General features: G+C 42.8%; 1 protein-coding gene across 1 annotated transcript in view; it reads right to left on the reverse strand.

The window, feature by feature from the left end:
* Positions 1-495: 495 nt before the first annotated feature.
* The window catches only part of LOC116991160, a 58,364-nt gene continuing 37,576 nt past the window's right edge, over positions 496-21,283 (reverse strand). Inside the window, exons 24-43 of the mRNA XM_033049530.1 lie at positions 20,853-20,978; positions 20,537-20,732; positions 18,987-19,143; positions 17,432-17,525; positions 16,362-16,610; positions 15,971-16,174; positions 14,780-14,962; positions 13,986-14,123; positions 13,195-13,374; positions 12,583-12,750; positions 11,574-11,717; positions 11,008-11,175; positions 7,946-8,150; positions 7,164-7,244; positions 6,755-6,907; positions 5,653-5,789; positions 4,009-4,095; positions 2,928-3,074; positions 2,654-2,830; positions 496-1,253 (exon numbers count right to left, since the gene is read on the reverse strand). Of these exons, the coding sequence (XP_032905421.1) occupies positions 1,149-1,253; positions 2,654-2,830; positions 2,928-3,074; positions 4,009-4,095; positions 5,653-5,789; positions 6,755-6,907; positions 7,164-7,244; positions 7,946-8,150; positions 11,008-11,175; positions 11,574-11,717; positions 12,583-12,750; positions 13,195-13,374; positions 13,986-14,123; positions 14,780-14,962; positions 15,971-16,174; positions 16,362-16,610; positions 17,432-17,525; positions 18,987-19,143; positions 20,537-20,732; positions 20,853-20,978 (3,099 nt within the window). The 3' untranslated portion in view covers positions 496-1,148. The remainder of the gene's footprint in view (positions 1,254-2,653; positions 2,831-2,927; positions 3,075-4,008; positions 4,096-5,652; positions 5,790-6,754; positions 6,908-7,163; positions 7,245-7,945; positions 8,151-11,007; positions 11,176-11,573; positions 11,718-12,582; positions 12,751-13,194; positions 13,375-13,985; positions 14,124-14,779; positions 14,963-15,970; positions 16,175-16,361; positions 16,611-17,431; positions 17,526-18,986; positions 19,144-20,536; positions 20,733-20,852; positions 20,979-21,283) is intronic.

Consider the following 21,283-nt stretch of genomic DNA (forward strand, 5'->3'; position numbering starts at 1 on the left):
AGAATTCGAAATATTAATGCACAATTGATGCCTCCTGGTGGTGAAACACACACAATAGACCAATCTTCCAGAAATGCACATTTTATGAATTAGCACCAAGAAATGAACTAAAGCTGTGACAACCTCTAAATTGTCACTTCTCAGTGTCAATAATTGCTAATTAAATGAACAAAGTGTTTTAAATTTAAAAAAAACATTGAAGGTTAAGAGATGTATTTATTCTGTGAGCATTTCACAGAACAATGCAACAAAATAGAACAATGTGTAGACAATGTGGGTTAGAAATTCACCTGTGAAGTTGAATGTTGTACCCCAGTAAACTAATGCTGTGATAATGTAATCTCAGACGTTACGCAGTTGCGTTCGCAGCTAACCATTTTTATTGCGCTTTTCTGTAATGCAAAGCCACATTATCTGTGCATGCACCAAGAAATGCGAGTTGTAAAAAAAATGACACACAAATACCGTAAGAACAAATTTTTATTCTGTATATCAGCTTTCTTGGTGGTGTTTTGTGAATTCCAGAAGAGTGCATTTCCATTACTTAACCTGCTGTAATGTGGAAAATGCCTGATCTTACAGTTGCTCATCACAAATAAGCTTCCAATGACCAAAACATAGCCTTACGTTTGTTTATTTTGTATTTAAGGAATGGGAATACATAATTGGGAGGTAATGGCTGCAATTTTCTATCCAAGAGTTACTATAATTAATTATACTGTTTAAACCCGGCAGTTGCCTCCAGAAGGACAAATTCTTTGAACCTTAAATTTTCAAACTGGGGGTGGACAATTATATTTTAAAAAAGTTTTCATTCAATGCGTAAGTGGTAAACTGTGGTGTTGTGGGATGGGGCTGGGCAGACTGGAGTTACTGAACCTCTGCTCCAGACCAATGATTAGTATACAGTAGTCTATTAATATGAATCAATTCTTAAAATAAGGCTCCAGAGAAGGGAATAGTAGAAGGAATGAACGGATTACAACTCATGGTTAAGATGCTCTTGGAAGGCAGCAGCTCTACCGCTGCCCCATCGTGCCACCTTGGAATTTTAATTTTAATCATTTGGCAAAATCTGCGGGTTATTCACTGAACATTCATGTCTTTATAGCAATAAGACCCAGCTGTCGGTGAGTGCAGTTGTACATTCACTCATTGTTTTTCTCTATTTTATGTTGTCCTTCATTCGTCTTTTCACCTTGCTGGTTTGGTTGGGTTGAAACTCTGTTGTCGTCTCTGGTTTCTCTTTCCTGCTGAAGGTATAGAAAAGTATGCAAGTTTTTCCAGTTAGAAATCAGTGCCAAACTCTTTCCTCGCAGTCAGCATCTAAATTAGGCAATCCTGAACTAATTTACAGATCTTTTCTAGAAGCGTTAATCTGTGCGATTACTGTATTCCATCTACTTGCTTTAACAAGTGTCTGGTTTTTGGAAACATCAGGAGTTGTTTGCAAGATTTTCTACCATTACCAAGTAGTGATTATTATTGCAAAACACAAAGTGCTGGAAGAACTCAACATGTCAGGCAGCATTTGCGGATGGAGACAGACACAAAAGGCTGGAGTAAATCAGCGGGACTGGCAGCATTTCTGGATAGAAGGAATGGGTGACATTTCGGTGAGAGACCCTTGAAGGGTCTTGACTCGAAACGTCATCCATTCCTTCTATCCAGAGATGCTGCCTTTCCCGTTGAGTTACCCCAGCCTTTTGTGTCTATCTTCGGTGTAAACCAGCATCTGCAGTTCCATCCTATACATTTGTGAAGGGAATTTTGGGATGGCTAAAACATAATTTGTCCATTTCGCTCCAAAGATGCTGTCTGACTTGCTGAGGTCTTCCAGCACTTTGTGTTTTGCTCAAGATTCCAGTATCTTCAGTTTCTCGTGTCTCCACCGTATTTGTTGTGGATATTTGTTGTTGCTTTAAGGTTGTCATCGCTTTACAGGATGTGATATGTGACTGAGCTGCAAGTGGATGTAGAAAGTTAGGGAGAATAAGGCCTTGAATAAATACACACACTTTCTTAAATGTCATGTGTGAATGTCCATGTCAGTGCAATTTTGTGCACCCTCCTCATAGCCCTTAAGCTGCATGTACCTCGACTGTAACTATCCACACATTCTGTAATGGACTTTGTTCGTGGTTAAAAACCCATAGAGCTAACATACTTTACAATTAAACTGGGGATTATATTTATGTCCGAGTTTGTAATGGGACAGTTTTGTACAGTGTGATCACATACATTTATTTCTCAGTCACAATGCCAATTGCAGAAACAAAAATCATTCATCTCTTTGCTATTTGTGAAATCTTGTTATGCTCTATGTTAGTCCTCATAACAGTTGCTCACTTTGAAATAATTCATCCAGTGCAGAAGGCTTTGCAATGTCTTTAATGAAGATGGCAAGGTGCTATATTCGGTCTTATATTCTTTTATCGAGCTGCTTTAGAACCCTAAATCTCCATAATCTTTGGGAGTCATGACAGATATGCAGAGAATGGAGGGATATGGATCACGTGCAGGCTGATGAGAATTGTTTACCTTGGTATTGAGTTCGGTACAGACATTAAGGGTTGTAGAGTCCTGTGCTATACTGTTCTATGACACTACTGTTAATCCTTGACATAAAACACATTAAATGGGTAAATATTACCTCTCCAGCAACAGTCAGAGATTCTGTGTCTCTCAGTTTGACATTCAGTAAATCAGGAATTGCTTCTAAATGAACTTCTGGGCAGTCTTCATTTTGGAGTAGGTCAACATGTGTACGTAAAGCAGGCGAAACACAGAGTCGCAGAAAGAATGTTTCCTTGAAGATGCCTCTCAGTGCCTAGGATAATAACACAGTACGTTTGTAATTCTAATCTGTTGAGGGGCTGACCAAACTAAGTTTTAAGTCTGGCTGTAATATAATTTTGTTGCCGTACCTGGTGGAAAAACTTGAGGTAGAGAGGATTGGAATCATCCCTCAGCTCACCCGCAGCAATGTGAGCCAAACAGTGAACCAGGAGGAGGGAGAAGTCACCCACCGATGTCAGTTGTTGGCGTCGAATAAACAGCTCTTTCCGAGAATGCTGGAATACAGAAGTCTTGTTATAATGTCCCAAGCGATAAAACAGAATGGAAACAATTCTAGTCCTTATGCAATGAAAACAGAAGATGCTGTAAATATTGTTCTGAAGCTCGAATAGAGAGAGCAATGTTAAAAACAAAATTTTCATTATTCCGATACCAGAGGTTGAGGTTAGTCTAAGGTTGGAACCAAAGTACAGAAGGGACCTTTTCACAATGAGTGGTTGCTTCACTTTGCCACATTATGGGATATGGATCATGAGCGGGCAGATGAGATTAGTTTATCTTAACATCATGTTTAGCCCAGACATTGTGGGCTGAAGGGTTGTTCCAGTGCTGTGCTGTTTTATGTTCTATGTAGTGAAGATACATTGATCTGGAAATTCCCTTTGCACGCCACTACAATTTTCTGTGGGACACGAGTGAAGTTTATCTAAAACCCAATTGCTGGATGCATTTGGGATCTTCATCTGATCAAACTTGTGGAAATTTGGTCTGTCTTCCCTCAGCATTTGAAGTGATAAACTATGGGGGCTGATGCTGTTTGATCTGTTGGAGGCAACTTCAAGTTTGTTGTCTCTATTGGGCTTGGTGTCACTGTGCTCACTCTCATGTGCTATCATTGGATGGAGGTCACTTCATCATCTCAAGGAAGTGGCTCCTTGAACAAATGACACATCAAGATGGTTCTTTTCATTAGGGCGCCATGGTTACCATTCATGTGAACTCGTGACATCATTGACCCCGAGAGGAGCTTGTGCCCATCTGGAGGCTGGTGTCTCTCTCAGTAGTCTGCATACTGACCTTTAACAAAGCTAAGAATGGGATCCTTCAGTGCAGCAGTTCCTTGCCGCTGGGCATTATTGACCCATTGAGGAACAGGCACAGGTATCGACCCTTCCTAAGAATGTACTGGACTGATGTTACATACTGTACCTGATAATAAAATGAATTCCGGAATGTATTGTGTGTATAATTGTTCATGGGCAAACTGGAGGCAAGAAGTAGGTTTATGTCTGGGGCCTGTGGAAAAATTACAAAATGTTACTCTTATGCCATAAAACATAAGTGACAGCTCGTTGTAAAGGGGCAAATGTAACATATAATCTGGGCCTGCGATGTGTTTCTCTCCCATTATTATACTATTGGTTTCAATGAATAGCCTTATGTTTCAAATATCCAATGATGGCTTGGTCGCTGTCTGAAAAGAAACTTGTAAGATGTTCCATGTTTATGTAAGCATGTGGGTGTAAAAGTGTACATCTTTGGCTGTACTGTTGGGTTACATCTGAATGGAGAAACATTTAAAATCAGAGCAGGGAAAGTCCATTTGGCTCTTTGGGGCTGCTCCATTCTTTGAAGCAATCAGTATTCACTTCCCACTTTTTCTCCATATCCCTTGATCTCTTTAACATTAAGAAATGTCATTGGGCGGCACAGTGGCACAGCGACAGAGTTACTGCCTCACGGCACCAGGGTCCAAACCTGACTGCGGGTGCTATCTGTGTGGAGTTTGCATGTTCTCTGCATGGGATTTCTCCAGTTACTCTGGTTTCCTCCACTTTCTAAGGACATGCAGGTTTGTATGTTACTTGCCCCTAGTGTGTACAACTTAAACTAGTGTACGGGTGATCGATGGTCGGCGTGGACTCCGTGGACCGAAGGGCCTATTTCCACACTGTCTCTAAACTAAATACTACTTCTAGAATAAATGTAATCTTGGCTCCACAGGTTGTCCACTCTCTGGGTAAGGACATTTCTCCTGATCTTAGTTCTGATGGACAAATCCCATTTCCCGAGGGAAATTTCAGTCATTAGGAATATCCCTTTCCCACACTGACCTTTCTGTCCTTGGGTAGCTTACACCCCAGCGGTATGAACATTGACCTCTAACTTCAAGTAGCCCTTGTTTTCCATCTCTCTCCATCCCCTCCCCCCTTCCCAGTTCTCCCACCAGCCTTACTGTCTCCGACTACATTTTATCTCTGTACCGCCCACTCCCCTGACATCAGTCTGAAGAAGGGTTTTGACCCGAAACGTCACCCATTCCTTCTCTCCATAGATGCTGCCTCTTCTGCTGAGTTACTCCAGCATTGTGTGTCTATCTTCAATTTAAACCAGCATCTGCAGTTCTTTCCTACGCATTAGGAATATCCTCCCTACAGCTAAGCTACCATGTCATGTCAGAATTTAATGTGTCTATTAGATACTTGTCAACTCTAGTGAAGATAAGCCCAATCACCTAATCTTTCCTCATGTATTTATTCTGCCATTCTAGGAAGCAGACTAGCTCCCATCCAAGTCAAAAGATTGGCAAGTAATGTAAATACGCCTTTCAGTAGCTAATCTTCAAATATTTTCAACATCCTGGAGACATTATTAAATTCTCTCTTGGCTGTCTCCATTTTGCGTAATAGTAAACATAAACAATGATGCAGGCATGCTGGGGGAAGTTAAAATGTTTCATGGCTTTAAGATCTTAAAAAAGAAAACATAGGGAAGAATAAAACTTGACTTCAGGAAAGAGAGAGTGCAAGATTCCAATTCCTCACAAATGTCATCACAGCTGCTGGAACTCACATTGATTATTCTCTTCACAAGCTGTGCTATGAAGATCCCAAAACGATAGACATCTAGCTCACTCCCAGAAAGCTTCTCAATGCCCAGTGGCATCAGGTTTCCTTCACATGTGCACCCTGCATCCACAATGTCTATTCCTGTAACAGAATGGTGCCTCTTTCAATCAATAGCTACTTCTGCAACAATTTTGTCATAACAAGGCATTTCAGAGATGAATTAGCAAACAAAATTTGGTAACTAACCACAAAATATGAATATTAGAGATATTAGGAATGATGGCCAAATGTTTGAGCAGATTGTGAAAAGGAAAGGTTTGTGCCTGTGTAGTGATTCCTATGTTGCAAATGTCTTGCCTTCAGCAAAGCCCTTATGAAATTTCTTCCTTCATTGTTTGCAACGAAAGAAATGTGGCAGCCAAATAACTCTCACACACAAGGGTGCAATGATCCAATGTATGAATATTTGATGAAGGGTACATGTTGGCCAGGCTACTGTGGATAATTCCACTATTCCTCTTAAATGGTACCATGAGAGATTTAATGTCCATGTGAAGTGATTATCAGATTAATATCTAATGTGAAAGTTAGCCCTCTGGCAGAATGGATAACTAGAATCTGCAGTTCCTTCCTACGCATTCCCTTCCGACATGAGCTGAGAGACCGCCTAAAATTTTATATACAGGTTTCAGGAGCAGGAATTAACCCCAGAATATGTAGCTCAACCACAAGAGTGCTATCCATTGTGCCACTACAGGTTTTAAGGAGCACCTTTGAGGAAGGCAGAGTGATGGAAAGCTTTAGACTGGGAAATCATGAGCTCAGGGCCTTGGTCGACGAAGGCACAGGCACCACTAATGAAGTGCCTGAAATCACAGATGTTCAGAGGACTAAAACTGGAAGAGGAGCAATGTCTTAGAGGATTGTAGGATTGGACAAAATTGTACAATTGATGGGCCATGTAAACCCATGGAGGGATTTGAAAAAGTTGGAATGTCAAAGTTGGTTAAGCAATAATGGGATATGGTGATAGACAACCAAAAGGAGTGGAGCAGACAAGTGATTTCATCGGAAGTTGCCTCGGATTGATCAACAAGTCACTCTACCTTGATAGTTGACTTTGGCTTCATCAGTTTCCCGTTGATCATCTTTATCTTGTGGAGCCACCCTGGCCTCTGGATTTGCTTTCAGGTGTTCATTGATTTCCGAAAGGAGTTTGAAGAGTGGGGACTGCAGAACCATCTTGATAGAGTCTTTCACTACAGGTATGAAAAAATTCAACATTCAGTGTTGAGTCTGAAGAAGTGCCCCAACCCAAAATGCCCTCCGCAGATGCTGCCAGACCTGCTGAGTTACTCTAACACTTTGAGTTTTACTCAACAATCTAAGTTCAAGATATAGGAAGATGTTAAGTATGATCTTGACATTTACATCTTGCGTTCATCTTCAATAGAAGAGCAGGACCTGTACATCACTGGCACAACAAGTGCCATCTTGGCCATGGATGATGCTTACCCAAGGTAGCTCTGGGTCTTTGAAGGAGCACTGGAACATTCAATGCAACAAAACCTGCCATTTGTTCAAAGGTTTTGGTGGCTGAGTAAAAGAGAGAATAATATAGTTTCATTATAACATATCAAAATCATAAAATAGAAACATGTCTTTTCTAGATAGATAGACAAAAAATGCTGGAGTAACTCAGCAGGCAGGCAGCATCTCTGGAGAGAAGGAATAGGTGACGTTTCAGGTCGAGACCCTTGATCAGTCTGAAGAAGGGTCTCGACCCGAAACATCACCCATTCCTTCTCTCCAGAGATGCTGCCTGTTCCGCTGAGTTAATCCAGCATTTTGTGTCTGCAGTTTAAACCAACATCTGCAGTTCCTTCCTACTCTTTTTTTGTACCTTTTTATGATTTCATGTCATCCCTAAGCACAGAACATAGTGTTGCAGAATTATTCTGTTGCAGCGACAGAGAAAAAGCAGATTAAAAGAAGTACAAGTGCCTGAGAAGACAGAATTGGAGGAGAGCAGAGATCCCAGAGGGCCATTGAACTGAAGGAAGTTGTGAGGGAAGGGATGAAGCCTGCAGTCCTTTCCAAGGTGCAGCTTTGAGGGGTTGCTGGGCTGTGAGCAGACATTGTGCAGCTCGGACCTTACTCAAGCAGCAACTGGTGGGCTATTCAGAAACTGTCATCATAGATTCCCCAGAGAGCCAGCTCATTGACTTCAATGAAATCCCAGGAGGAACACATTCCATTTGTGGTGCACATTTCTGATTGAATCACCCTCTTCATACCTTCGTTTAGAACCTGTTCGACTTGTTGCGAATGTCTAGCCTCTTCCTTCTGCTCTTCCGCTACTTTCTGTTCTGCAATTCTTCGTTGGCTGTCGGCTCTTTTCCCCTTTCTCCTCACCTCCAGATCCTTCTCAATCTGTGCAATCTCCTGCTGAAGACCCTTCTCCTGGAGCTGCAGCCTTTCACTATGCTCTTTAATAAGTTTCTGCAAGAAAATAGTTGTTTTTTTAAACTTAACGAAGAATGGCAAATCATTAACTCCTTCGGGAAATTTCCATTCACGAGTGGCAGTTTAAGAACAATCCTATTATGTGAAATGGAAGACCAAGAACAAGAAAATTTTGCTGAGATTGTATGAAACCTTGATGAGTCAAAATCTGGTCATAGACATAGAGTCTTACAGCGTGGAAACAGGCCCCTCGGCCCAACTTGTTCACACTGGCCAACATGTCCCGTCTACACTAGTCCCACCTGCCTGTGTTTGGCCCTATCCCTCTAAACCTGTCCTAATGAATGAATGAATGAAAACTTTATTGTCATTCAGATATACACCTAGACACAGTGCACCTTGAACGAAATTTCGTTGCATTTGACTCTCCAATCAGGTAAAATAGTAAAAGTAAAAGTGCTAGGTGCGTCCATAAAAATGCCTCATGTGCATGGTTCTGTAAAATAAATATATATAAAAAGTTTTAAAAAAGTGTCGATATTTAAAAAGTTCTAGCCTCGGTTTTGTTGATTGTTCAGTAATCTTATGGCCTGGGGGATGAAGCTGTTGCAGAACCTGGTTGTCCCGCTCTTCATGCTGCGGTACCTCCTCCCAGAGTTAAGCAGTATAAACAGTCCAAATTGTGGGTGTGTGGGGGCTCTGGTAATGCCCTTAGCTCTAATCAGACAGCGCTTGTACCCCATGTCCATGATTGAAGGAAGAGAAGTCCCAATGATTTTTTCCGCTGTCCTCACCACTCTCTGAAGGCACTTCCAGTCCGCAGCTGTACAGCTGCCGCACCACGTAGAGATGCAGCTGGTCATGACCGACTCAATTGTGCTTCTGTAGAAAGTGGCGAGGATGGGAGGGTGGAGGTGTAAACTTCTCAACCTGCGGAGGAAGTACAACCGCTGCTGTGCCCGTTTTGCCAGAGATGTAATGTTTGTGGACCAGTTTAAGGTGTCCGTTATATGCACCCCCAGGAACTTGATCTTTTTCACCTGCTCCACTGCTGAGTTGTTGATGCAAAGTGGAGTGTGACTGGGCTGAATTTTCCTTCTGAAATCGACGACAATCTCCTTGGTTTTGTTCACATTTAGGAGAAGGTTGTTCCTGCTGCACCAGCTCACGAGCTGTTTCACCTCCTCTCTATATGCCTGGTCGTCGTTATTGCGGATGAGGCCCACTACTGTTGTGTCATCCGCGTATTTGATGATATGGTTAGTAGTGGACCTGGCGACACAGTCATGTGTCATCAATGTGAAGAGCAGCGGACTCAGGGCACAGCCCTGAGGGGATCCGGTGCTCAGTGTGATGACCGAGGAGGTGTTCTTCCCCACCCGCACAGACTGGGGTCTTTCAGAAAGGAAATCCAGGATCCAGTTGCATAGTATGGTATTGAAACCTAGGGGTGCCAGTTTGCTCACCAGATGCTGGGGGATTATCGTGTTAAATGCTGAGCTGAAATCAACAAACAGCATCCGCACGTGGGTGTTCCTCTCCTCCAGGTGTTGTAGGCTCAGGTGGACTACAGAGGAAATAGCATCCTCTGTGGAGCGGTTCGGGCGATAAGCAAACTGGAACGGGTCAAAACTGGAGGGGAGTTTAGAGACCATGTGCTGCTTAATAAGCCTCTCAAAGCACTTCATTATTATTGGTGTGAGTGCTACGGGGCGGTAATCATTCAGGCAGGTTATTGTAGACTTTTTGGGAACTGGTATGATGGTGGCTGTCTTGAAACATGATGGAACAATGGCCTGGTTCAGGGAGATGTTAAAAATGTCTGTCAGAACCAGAGCCAGCTGGTCGGCACATCCCCTAAGCAGACGCCCCGGTATGTTACCGGTATGTAAGTGGTCCTAACCACTTATCTGTCCAAATGTTTCTTAATATCCAAAAGTATCTCAACTACCTCCTCCAGCAGCACGTTCCATACACCCACCACCTTCTGCGTGAAAATGTTACCTCTATTAAACCTGATGAATTATACACAGGTTTGGTCTATACCTCAGAGACAGTGAAACATCGATTCAACAATCAGATTCCTATGCTGGCAAGGATGTTCAATGATGAGCGACTGAATAGGACTGGCTATGCCCACTGGAGCTGAGAAAAGTAAGAGGTAATCTCATTGATCTCATAAGACTGCAGTGACATTGTATCTATGAACACGAGAGTCTCCAATAAGGGAACTCAAAGTAAGAGATTCACCATTTAGAAATGGGAGCAAGATCATTTTCTTTTGAGAGGGACAAAAATCTTTAGGATTCTCTGTCAGAGACCTGCGGTCACACCATTATTGAGCATTTTCAAGGTGCATTTTGGATGTCAAGAGTATTATAGGTTCTAGAAATCCGACTGGAAAATGGGGAGAAATCCATGACATTGTTTGGATGAACAGGGCTTGAAGTCTCATGTAACCTGTAATATTCTATAACAAAACAGAGAGCGCAGAACATAACAGAATGGGAGCAGGCCTTTTGGCCCACAATGTCCTTGCCGAACATGATGCAAGGCTAAACTAATCTGCTCATGATCCATACTCCTCCATTCCCTGCATATCCACGTGCCTATCTGAAAGCCTCTTAAACGCCATCATCGTATATGTCTTCACCATTGCCCCGAGCAGCACGCCCCAGGCACCCTCCAACCTCTATGTAAAGAAAAAACACCCACTACAACTTTGGTCATTTTGCCTTAAACCTATCTAGATTATTATCAAGCCAAATACTTGAGTACTAAAAGAACAATGTATTAAGGGATTAGCCATATCATCATAGTATAGATGGACTTGTAACAGTGCAGGATCATCATTTAAAAATGTTGTGAATTTATCATATTGACAGAACGTTACCTCTCTGAGTTGAAGCATCAGTTCCCCTCGTTCCAGTTGGTCTTGAAATTTGGTTTCTTCCTCCATCATCCTCAGGTTCTGCCGTTGCTTCTTCTTCAGAAGTTCGTGTGCGATGATCTCTTCAGCTATCTTGTCTTCCTTTGCTAGACTGGCTTCAAGTTCCTCAATCTACACAGTGATCAATCCACAGGGAAATGAAAAATATATATAAACTGAAGATTTATACTGTGGGCAATTTCTCCATTTTAGCTGCAGATTTTGTTTGATGATGGTCTGAGGAAAGATCTTGAGATGTTTTACTGTGTTAAATGTGTTCACACAACAGTACAGTGTAGGAACAGGCCCTTCGGCCCACGATGTTGGTGCCAAACATGATTGAATGAATACTTTATTGTCACATGTGACAAGTCACAGTAAAATTCTGCATACCCAAGGAATGATAGCTGTATGAATGTAAATTAAATGTAGAATGTAGATTAAATCAGGGTAGCACGAAAATCTGATATATTGCATTATCTGCAATATGATCTGCAATATTAAATGCTCTTTTTGTAATAATCACAAACCTCTTCTTTGACAGCCATTTCTCTTATTTTTTGCTCCCGACATCTCTTCTCATTAATATTTTGCAGTTGCTCCTGTAGTTCCTTCATCCTTGCCTGTCGGAATTCCTTCAGTTCAGTCACCATGTGTTCAGCTTCTTCAACACACTGTATAACAGTAATAGATGATGACAGACTTGAAGCTTTGATCAAGTCAGAGTCACGCAGTGTGGGAACAAGCCCTTCAGACCAACTTGCCCTCGCCAACCACCATGCCCCATCTGCAATAGTCCCACCTGCCTGCATTTGGCTCATGTCTCTCGAAACCAATCCGATCCATGTTCCCCACATAGCAAAGGCCCATAATCAGTCTACCACCAAGTCTTTGTTTTAACAAATGATTCTATAAGATCATAAAATATTCGAGCCCATAGGTATGCTATTCAGACTCTAGTACACTTGAATGTCACTGACACACAAGGATAGGGAAGTGAAATGACAGATGGAGTTTAAGCTGAGCAAGTGTGAGGTGTTGCACTTTGAGAGGTCGAATGTAAAGAGAAAGTATATGGTTAATGGCATGACCCTTAACAACATTGATGTGCAGAGGGATCTTGTAGTCCACAGCTCCCCAAAAGTGGCAATGTTCAAGGGAGTAGTGCAGTGCAAGTTTTTATTTTACATTTTGAGAGTGGTGGGTGCCTGGAACGCGCTGCCAGGAGCAGTGGTGGAGGCAGATATGATGGTAGCATTTAAGAGGATTTTGGATTGGACAGGGAATGGAGAGACATAATCACGTGCAGGCAGAGGAGATTATATTAACGGCACTATGTAGAGTCCGCAGGGCCTGTTTCTATGCTGTACATTTTATCTTCTGTCTAAGGTGGTTTGGTTGAAATATTTTTCAGTCAACTTGAAGGAAGTGTTAAATGTGAAGTTTCGTTAGCAAATTTCTCTAATTCCGGAAGAGATTGAGAAAATGCCAGAGTGCCGGTATATCAATAGATGACACAAATATTTTCACATTACCAACCTTGTCAGAGGTGAATGATTTTAAGCTATCAGCAAATTCCTGAAGCTTTTTCTCTCTTAGTTCCAGTAAGGCAATGACAGATTTCAGGTCCATCAAAGCTAGATGTTGGCCTTCTGCTTGGTTGCGCAAGGGTTTCATGTCAGCGTCATCATCCTCTGCCAACCATTGCTGCAACACAAGTCAGAATGCATGCCGTCATTCATTTGTTTTAACCACAGAGTTAGAGATTTGTAGAGCAAGGAAACATGTCCTCTGGCCCGCCACACCCATGCCACCCAATACATTCTGAAATCAGCCAGGGACCATTGTAAATGGCAGAGACAGGTTGTGGGGACCACAGGTGTGTATAACGTCAAGTTAATGGAGGTTAAAATGAGAAACGGTAACTAGAAAAGCATGGGACTAGTCACGGCTAAAGAAAACATACTTGCAAAATTAAACAGCCATCTTGTCTTCTCTTCATCAGATCTTTTCATCATTCAGATTTTTGAATCTGAAATGACAGCTCTGTTTCTCTTCCATGGAAGCAGCCTTGCCTGTTGAGTATTTCCTGTTTTATTTGTATATAATAATAAAATCTTTGGACATCAAGAACGAGGAAGATGTACAAACCTCCACACAACAGTGCGATGCTTCCCTGCATTCCTGCTGCTGCCTTTTTAGACTCTGATCCAGGAGAATGTACTGCCGCAGGTGACGTAACAATTGGATAAGGCAAACCACAGTTCCAATGTCACCTTTCCCATCTCCTGTCCTTGCTTGCCTGATCGCCTGTTCCTCCTGCAATCGCAACTGAAAATGCCGGAGAAACAGAAGATCAAAGAACAGAATGGCTGATGCAACCCAACCCACAGCATGGCTTCACGATAACTCTCTATTCCTTCTCCCTCTGGTTATCTTGCTTAAGGTATTTACACTGCTTCAGTAGTCAGCTCCAGTAACGTGCAACCTTATGAGCAAAATAGGTTGCACCTCGTGCTACTTCATTCTCTACCCTTCTCTTCCCCAGAGTGTTTTGAAAGCTTCACCGCATTGAACGAGGCAACCTGCACCAGTTCCAACAATTCCCCTCGTAACTGTGAAGGCACTATTTTGGAACATTCATGGTCCCATCACTAAAGCTCAACATCAAAATATGTTGAGATACATTGAAAAGATATCTTGTTCATTCAATAATTCAGATCTCTTTCAAAATCAAAAATCCCAATAAGACAATATTCGACTGGGCAAGGAACTGGTCCGGAATTCCTCTTGATTTTTTTGCAGCATCAGTAGAATCTTTTGTCGATTAACCCGAGTGCCATTTGCAATCACATTTCCTGAAACTATCATCAGGATTCTGAAGAAATTGGAGTCAGTTGTTTAAAACCTACATTTTCCATTTAATGCTCATGAAGTATCACCTGTTCCTCTACAAGGTCCTGACGCTCCTTGTACTGTAGGGCAAGCTCTCTCTGCAGGTCCGCGTTGTGTTTGTTTGACTGCGCTGCTGAATCCTCTCGACTTAATGTCTGCGTCATAGACACATCTTCATTTTCTTCCTACAGTTAGAACAAAACTCAGTTATTAAACACTTGCCCATCTCACCTCACTGTTTGCTCCTGTACGCAGGCAATATCTATGTAGATTTATAAAATGTTGGTAAGGCCATATGTGAGGTATTGTGTGCAGTTTTGGTGGCTACATTACAGGAAGGATGTGAAGAGGGCACAGGAGAAGTTTACCAGGACACAGGTCTGAAGAAGGGTTTCGGCCCGAAACGTCGCCTATTTCCTTCGCTCCATAGATGCTGCTGCACCCGCTGAGTTTCCCCAGCAATTTTGTGTACCTTTTACCAGGACACTGTCTGGATTGGAGAATATTAGCTGTAAGGATAGGTTTGACTAACCTTGGATTATATTTTCTGGCACGTTGGACGCCAAGCCTTAAAGAAGTTAATAAAATAATGTGAGGCATGAACAGGGCAGACACCCAGAATCTTTCCCCCCCCCCATGGAGGAAATATCAAAGACTCGAGAACAGGATGGATATGGATCATGTGCAGGCAGAGGATATTATTTTAAGTTGGCCTCATGTTCACCACAGACATTGTGGGCCAAAGGGCCTGCACCCGTGCTGCACTGTTCTCTGCCTCTACTAAACGTGATTAAAGATGATTTGTGGAGGGAGTGCATCTTTAGGTGAGGCTCGTTCTTACATGTGGATTTCCCACTGGCATTATCTGTTGGTTTCTCTCTTCCCTCTGCAGCCTGAGGAGATTTGAGAGTCTTCTTACATGTTCCTCCTGCAGATACCTCCCAACTGTAGATGCTGTCCGTTCACCCGAGGGACAGTCTTGTTTGCTGAGAGGTTTGCCAACAGCTTCATCTAAATTCTGCATCTGGGATTGAAGAGGACAACATGAAAGGCCAACCACTCAGGATCAGACAGCGCGTCGTCCACAGAGCGCAGAGGATTATTGGGACACAGCTACCAGCCTTGGAGGGCATCTACCACACACGGTGCCTCAGGAAGGCCGTCAGCATCCATAAAGACTCCTCACACCCTTGTAATGGACTGTTTGAACTACTTCCCTCCGGCAGACGTTACAAGGCCTTCTACGCCCGAACCTCCAGACTCAGGAACAGCTTTATTCCCAGAACTATAGCGGCTCTGAACTGGCCCTGCTGAGTGCCCCCCATCCCCCCTGGACTGTCTCCCTCGGATGGTCACGTCGCACAGTTTATTTTTATTTTTTATTTTTTTTACATTGGTTGGAAGCTGCATACTAAATCTCGTTGCACTGATGTGCAATGACAATAAAAGATATTATTATTATTCTTATAAAACAGGCCATTCGGCCCACACCACATCCACACAAACCAGTGTCCATCTATCTGTATTAGTCCCATCCAGCACTTGGTCCGTAAACCTTCTTTGCTTCAGTGCCTGTCCAAAGCCTTATTCTCAGTGCCTCTGCTTCCACCATTCTCTCAGGCAGTGCATTCCAAGTACTCACTACTCGGGTTATAAAAGATTCCCTTCTGATCGACTTCAAATATCTTGCCCTTTAACCTAAATCCATGTCCTCTACTTTTATCTCTCTTTGATATGGGAAAAGATTTCCTGTAGTCTACAAGATTACAGGATAGATGTGTATTCCAGGTACTCGCCACTCTCTGGGTATAAAAGGTTCCCATCTGATACAGGAAGTGCTGTGAGCTTCTATAGTCGAAGGCCAGGCAGGTTCTATTGGATGCCAGTTTTGGCTAATGGGAGCCCAGGCTCTGCTCTGCTTCTGAGAACATAAACGTCACTTTAAACAAGTTTAAAAAGTCTGAGAATTAGTTTTGAGCATTCACAGGGAAAAATATGAAGTAAACATAGGTCTGTGTGTGTGCAACTGTACCTGTAACCTACTGTAGATATCTATTTTTGTATATACTCTGATGAGTTTCCTGATATCCTGCGTCACTAACATTGAGGCTTCCAGTGACAATTCGCAACTTTGCAGAGGTGGGAGTGAGTGATACGTGAAGCAGGCCTCCTTGTCAACCAAATGTGCAACAGGGTTTTGCACACAGCTCTCGCTTGTCTCCAATGGTAGGGAAACCTTCAAAGGAGGTCAAAATATGTTTTAAATCAGTGTTTACCTTAATATTTTTAATGATCTAATATTGTTTTACATTTTTTTTTAGGTAAATTATATATGTTAAATAAATAATCTTTATAAAAAAATGTTTTGCATGGTTAACTCGGACACAATCTGAATTTTTTGACAATTGGTCATTTGATTTGACCTGTTTGTGCTCAATCTTTCCATAGAATTTTTGGAAATCAGTGATCAACAGCTTCAATCCGCTAATTATGTCTTTCTCCATTTCTAGGATGTTTTTGGGCATCGCCAGTTTAGGGTCAAGCCCAACTTCCATTAGATCCACAGCATGTTGGTCATGCAATGCCTGCACTGATTTTCGACGTTGTTCCATCAAATCCATCAGCAGTTTCTGCATCCGGTCTGATTTTCCGCTATCCTCTTCCTCCTGCAACTAATCGAACAGCAAAAAAACTTCTTTCAATGCTTTGTACACTTATCAGCATGCATATTATTTATAGCTACGATGTAACTCGCTGTACTACACACAAACCAGCTCTCTTCACCCCCCACCCCCCCACCCCCCCCCCCCATCCTCCCACCCCACCCCCCCTCCTCCCCCCCTCACCCATCAACTCTATCTACATTTCACACTACTTTGGAAAAGCCACTAACTTAATTAAGAACCACTTTCACCCCCGTCAGTTTCTCTGCTCAGCTTTCTCATCAGGCAGAAGCTTGAAAGGACGTAACACCAGATTCAGGAACAACATCTTCCTTACTGAACAGACCTCTCCAAAGCAATGCTCTAGTCCTGATATTCCAACCTACCACATTATGGACCATGCACTTTTTTTTCATTTGCACTTTCTCTGTAACTGTAACACTGTAATGTTCTAACACTATATTTTGCACTCTGGTGTTCTTCTCTTTGCTCTAACTGTTGTACTTGTGCATGTTTTGGTTGTACGCATGTATCGTACGGTATGACTGGATAGCAGACAAACCTTTTCACTCTTTCTCGGTACACATGACAATAATAAACCAATAAATAAATGAACAAATTCATATCGTTATCCACCAGCCTGCAGGTTTCTGCGCCTTACGATGGGCACGATTAGCATACCCTGTCCATTTAAATGCTCCCCATCATTGCTGGGATCTTGTGTTGTAGGCCCACAATTCTTCAGTGAGAGAATTTTTTTGAATTTGTCAAGAAAAGAAACTTCCTGTGTGTGGTCTGTGTGTGTCTGGTGCTCTCTATCACTCACATACCTCTTCTAGCACCTGGCAAATTTTCTTCACTTCATCTGATATCAAGGTGATCTCCAACTGGACTGCCTCGGATGCATGCTTCTCAATGTGAAATCTTACAATGCCGCAGGGATTAAAAGGAACAAAAATAGAAAAAATATCATGTAAAATGAAAGGAATGGCACCAAGAAGTGGGGATAGTTGCTACTTAATCTCACTGGCATGTAACTGGAAGAGATGTCAGATTACGAAGAGGGGTCCAAATGTGACCGACAAGGAGTTCCGGGATAGATGCTGGAGTAACTCAGCGGGACAGGCAGCATCTCTGGAGAGAAGGAATGGGTGACATTTCGGGTTGAGACCCTTCTTCAGACAGGGCATTTCCAAGTCTTTGACTCCATGGCAAAAGTCCATATGCAAATTGGAGGAATAACACCTCATATTTTGCTTGGGCAGTGTACAACCCAATGGTATGAATATTTATTTCTCGAATTTCAAGTAACCCTTGCAACCCCTCTCTCTCCATCCCTCCCCCAGCCTAGTCATCATACTAGCTTCACTGTCATTCTGTTGCGTTTCACTGTCTGTATAACTGGTTATCACATAACCCACAGCCAACAATAGACCATTGTGGGCTCAACCTTTTTTTGATCGGCATTACTTTTTGCACATCTTTCATTTATTTGTTCTATATCTCTCTCTATATGACCGTCTATATCTCTCGTTTCCCTTTCCCCTGACTCAGCCTGAAAAGGGTCTCGACCCAAAACGTCACCTGTTCCTTTTCTCCAAAGATGCTGCCTGACCTGTTGAGTTACTCCAGCTTTTTGTGTCTATCTTCATTGTAAAACATTGTTTGCCTTTGTTAGCAACACCCAAGGTTGATTCCAATAGGATTTGATTAGATCGCTCTGGTGCTGATGTTAGATGGGTTTTCAACACACTTTAGCCCCCTTTCCCACAAATGAAAAGATCTTTAGGTCCACAAACAACATACCCCAGCATACCACAGTGGCACAGCGAGAAGAACAGCTGCCTTAGAGCTAGAGTGAAACAGGTTCATTCCTGCGGTGCTGCCTGTGTGGAGTTTGCACCTTCATTCTGCGTTCCTCCAAAGTGCTCCAGTTTCCTCCCACAGCCCAAAGACATGTGAGTACGTACACCAGCAATCGGCCGCTGCAAATTGCTGGTGTGTAGATGAGCAGTAAAATCTATGGAAAGTTTATTGAAATGTGGTGGGAATAAAATGTGATTTGTGTAACTTAACTTTATGGGAAAGTGGGTGGGTGGGGGTAAAATTGGACTAGTGTAAATGGGTATGTGATGGTTGGCGTGGACGCGATGGGCCGAATGGCCTGTGTCCATGTTGTATGACTCTGTGGCATCAGTGGTTCACCACAAAATGGCCCTCTTTCCTCCAATTTCATGAATCAAAGTACTAGTCCACTGCATTCTCATTTCTATCTTAATGCTCACTCCCTCCAAAAATGGTGGGGAATTTATGGAGTCCAAAATTCTTCCCTTGGAGTCTCCTTTTTAAAAATTCTATCAGGCTGCTCCTGTGAAGAATGCTCACCTGATTAGCGCTTGCCTCTCTGCAAGCACGTCATCATGTATCGGAGATGATCCAGAGGCCGGTGTTTCAGGAGCCGCAGCGAGGAATCTCACAGGAACTTCGGGAAGCTCTGGATATGGTAGCAGCCCAGCTTGTGAGCTACCACCGACAACAGGACCTGTTTAAAAGCAAATATTGCGCATTTTAAAGCAGAATAAACCTTTTTTAAGTTGTCAACAAAATAGAAGGAAGGACTTGTCTACATTATTTTAGCTCATTGAGCACTATTCATTGCTTTGAATAGCTGGGAGTCGCTCAGCGGTACAGGGAGCTGTGCTGTGATCAGGGTTCGATCCTGACCTCTGGTATTGTCTGCTTGGAGTCTGTAAGTTGTAGAACTACAACTACAGATCGCCAGTTGTGGAGCTCCAACCGGCGCGGCCTTGTTGGCTTTGGAAGCTGCGGCCTCCAGTACGGAAGCAGCCGTTCCAGAGTTCCCAAGCCGCTGAGAGGACTCTCCCGACCGGAGCAACATCACCCGGCGAGAACGGCCTGGAACATCGGGCCTCCGTAGAGGCAACTGTGGAGGCCTCAATAGGCCCGACTATGGGTGAACTGGGATTGGGGACTGGACTTTGTGCCTTCCCTCATAATGGGAACCATTGTGGGGGGATGTTCTTTATGTTTAAAACTCTTATTAATGTTATGTCTGTATTCTTTTTTATGTGCTGCAAAATGGCAAGAAGCATTTCACTTCACTACACCTAGGTGTATGTGAATGTGACCAATAAAATACCTTTGATACCTTTGATACATTCTTCCATGTGCTCTGGTTGTCTCCCACATCCCAAAGTTAAGCAGGTTGGCAGGTGAATTCGAGATATAAAATGCCATGAAGCAGGACGTGTTCACTTTTCTTGCTGCTTAAAACAATGTTTTCTCACTCCATTTTAATAAGTTTCAGAAACTATATATACAGTAGCTGTTGTCAAGCACTGCATTTTTAAGGCAGCATTTCATGGATTAGGATTGTCAGGAAGGGGACTGAAATAGGAGCGGCAACACAGGCACTGGAATGGAAAGGGATTACATTTTTGGCCGTCATTGAAGGAATGAAGTGGACCATAGCTTGTTGTGGTATTGTTGGAGTTTGGCTTTGCGCTCCACAAACACACTCACTTACTAAACACCTGTACCGATAACCCTCGTTATAATTTCTTATCATTTCTTGTAGCTCTTTCAGCAGCTAAAAATGTATTTTTGTTACTGCAAGCTAAAAATACTAAAGGCTGTTACATAGTTTAATAATTATTGAACAAATGATGACTGAAGCAATTTCAATGGCCTACAACACTGGAAACAACAGCTTGCGTTCTTAAAGAGATAGTGCTGTCTGATTACTATGGGGTCGCTCCTCCTGCTGTAGTTTAGTTCAGAGATACAGGACTGAAACAGGCCCTTCGGCCCACCGAGTCTGTACCGAACAGCGATCCTCGCACATAAACACAATCCCACACACACCAGGGACGAAGGTGAAGAAGTGAGTATCAATGGAAACTGAAATGTCCAACCTTTGTTTGATACAGAAGGAAGAGTGGCTGGAGAATGAATAATGTTTCTGTCAGTCTTCAAAAGGTTTATTAGTTGCTTAATAAGAGGGAGCATGGTCCTGATGGTTGAATCTGGTGAGCCATGAAAGAGGTTGGTGTGCTGGCTCCTGGTTAACTGGTAATCACCAAAATGATAGACATCTCCAGACAGAAGACCCTGAAATGGAAAGTTCCACAAGGTGAGGGGTGGGGATGATAAGGGCTATAAGATCACAACACTCTTTATTCTCGCCCTCTGTATTGCAATAGATGTTCCCCAATCTGCCTGGGTAGTTACCTTGGCTTCCACGACATATAGTTCTGCCAGATCTCGCAGATGTCCCAGTCTGATGTACACCATGTCAAGGCCAGTCCAGTGGATTATTATGTTTTCCTGAAACTCTTGAATTAGCAAGGTTTTCAACTGTAAGTAAATGAGAATGACCGGTCAGTTGTGCACTCAGGATGGGGCTTCCATGGGAATAACGAGCGTTTGTGTGAGATTCAAACAATATCTTCTATTCACATTGTTACTCAAGCCTGCCATCAAAATAGAGACACAAAAGACTTTAGATGCTGGAATCTTGCTCAAAAAACAAAGTGCTGGAGAAACTCAATGGGCCAGGCAGCATTGGTGGAGGGAAATGGACATACGGCAATGTTTTGGGTCGAGACCCTTCTTCAGGCTGATGCAGTAATGGGGAGAAAGCATAAGAGAGGTAGGGATGG

The sequence above is a fragment of the Amblyraja radiata genome, chromosome 33 (genome assembly GCF_010909765.2).
Source record: "Amblyraja radiata isolate CabotCenter1 chromosome 33, sAmbRad1.1.pri, whole genome shotgun sequence".
Taxonomy (NCBI): Eukaryota; Metazoa; Chordata; class Chondrichthyes; order Rajiformes; family Rajidae; genus Amblyraja; species Amblyraja radiata.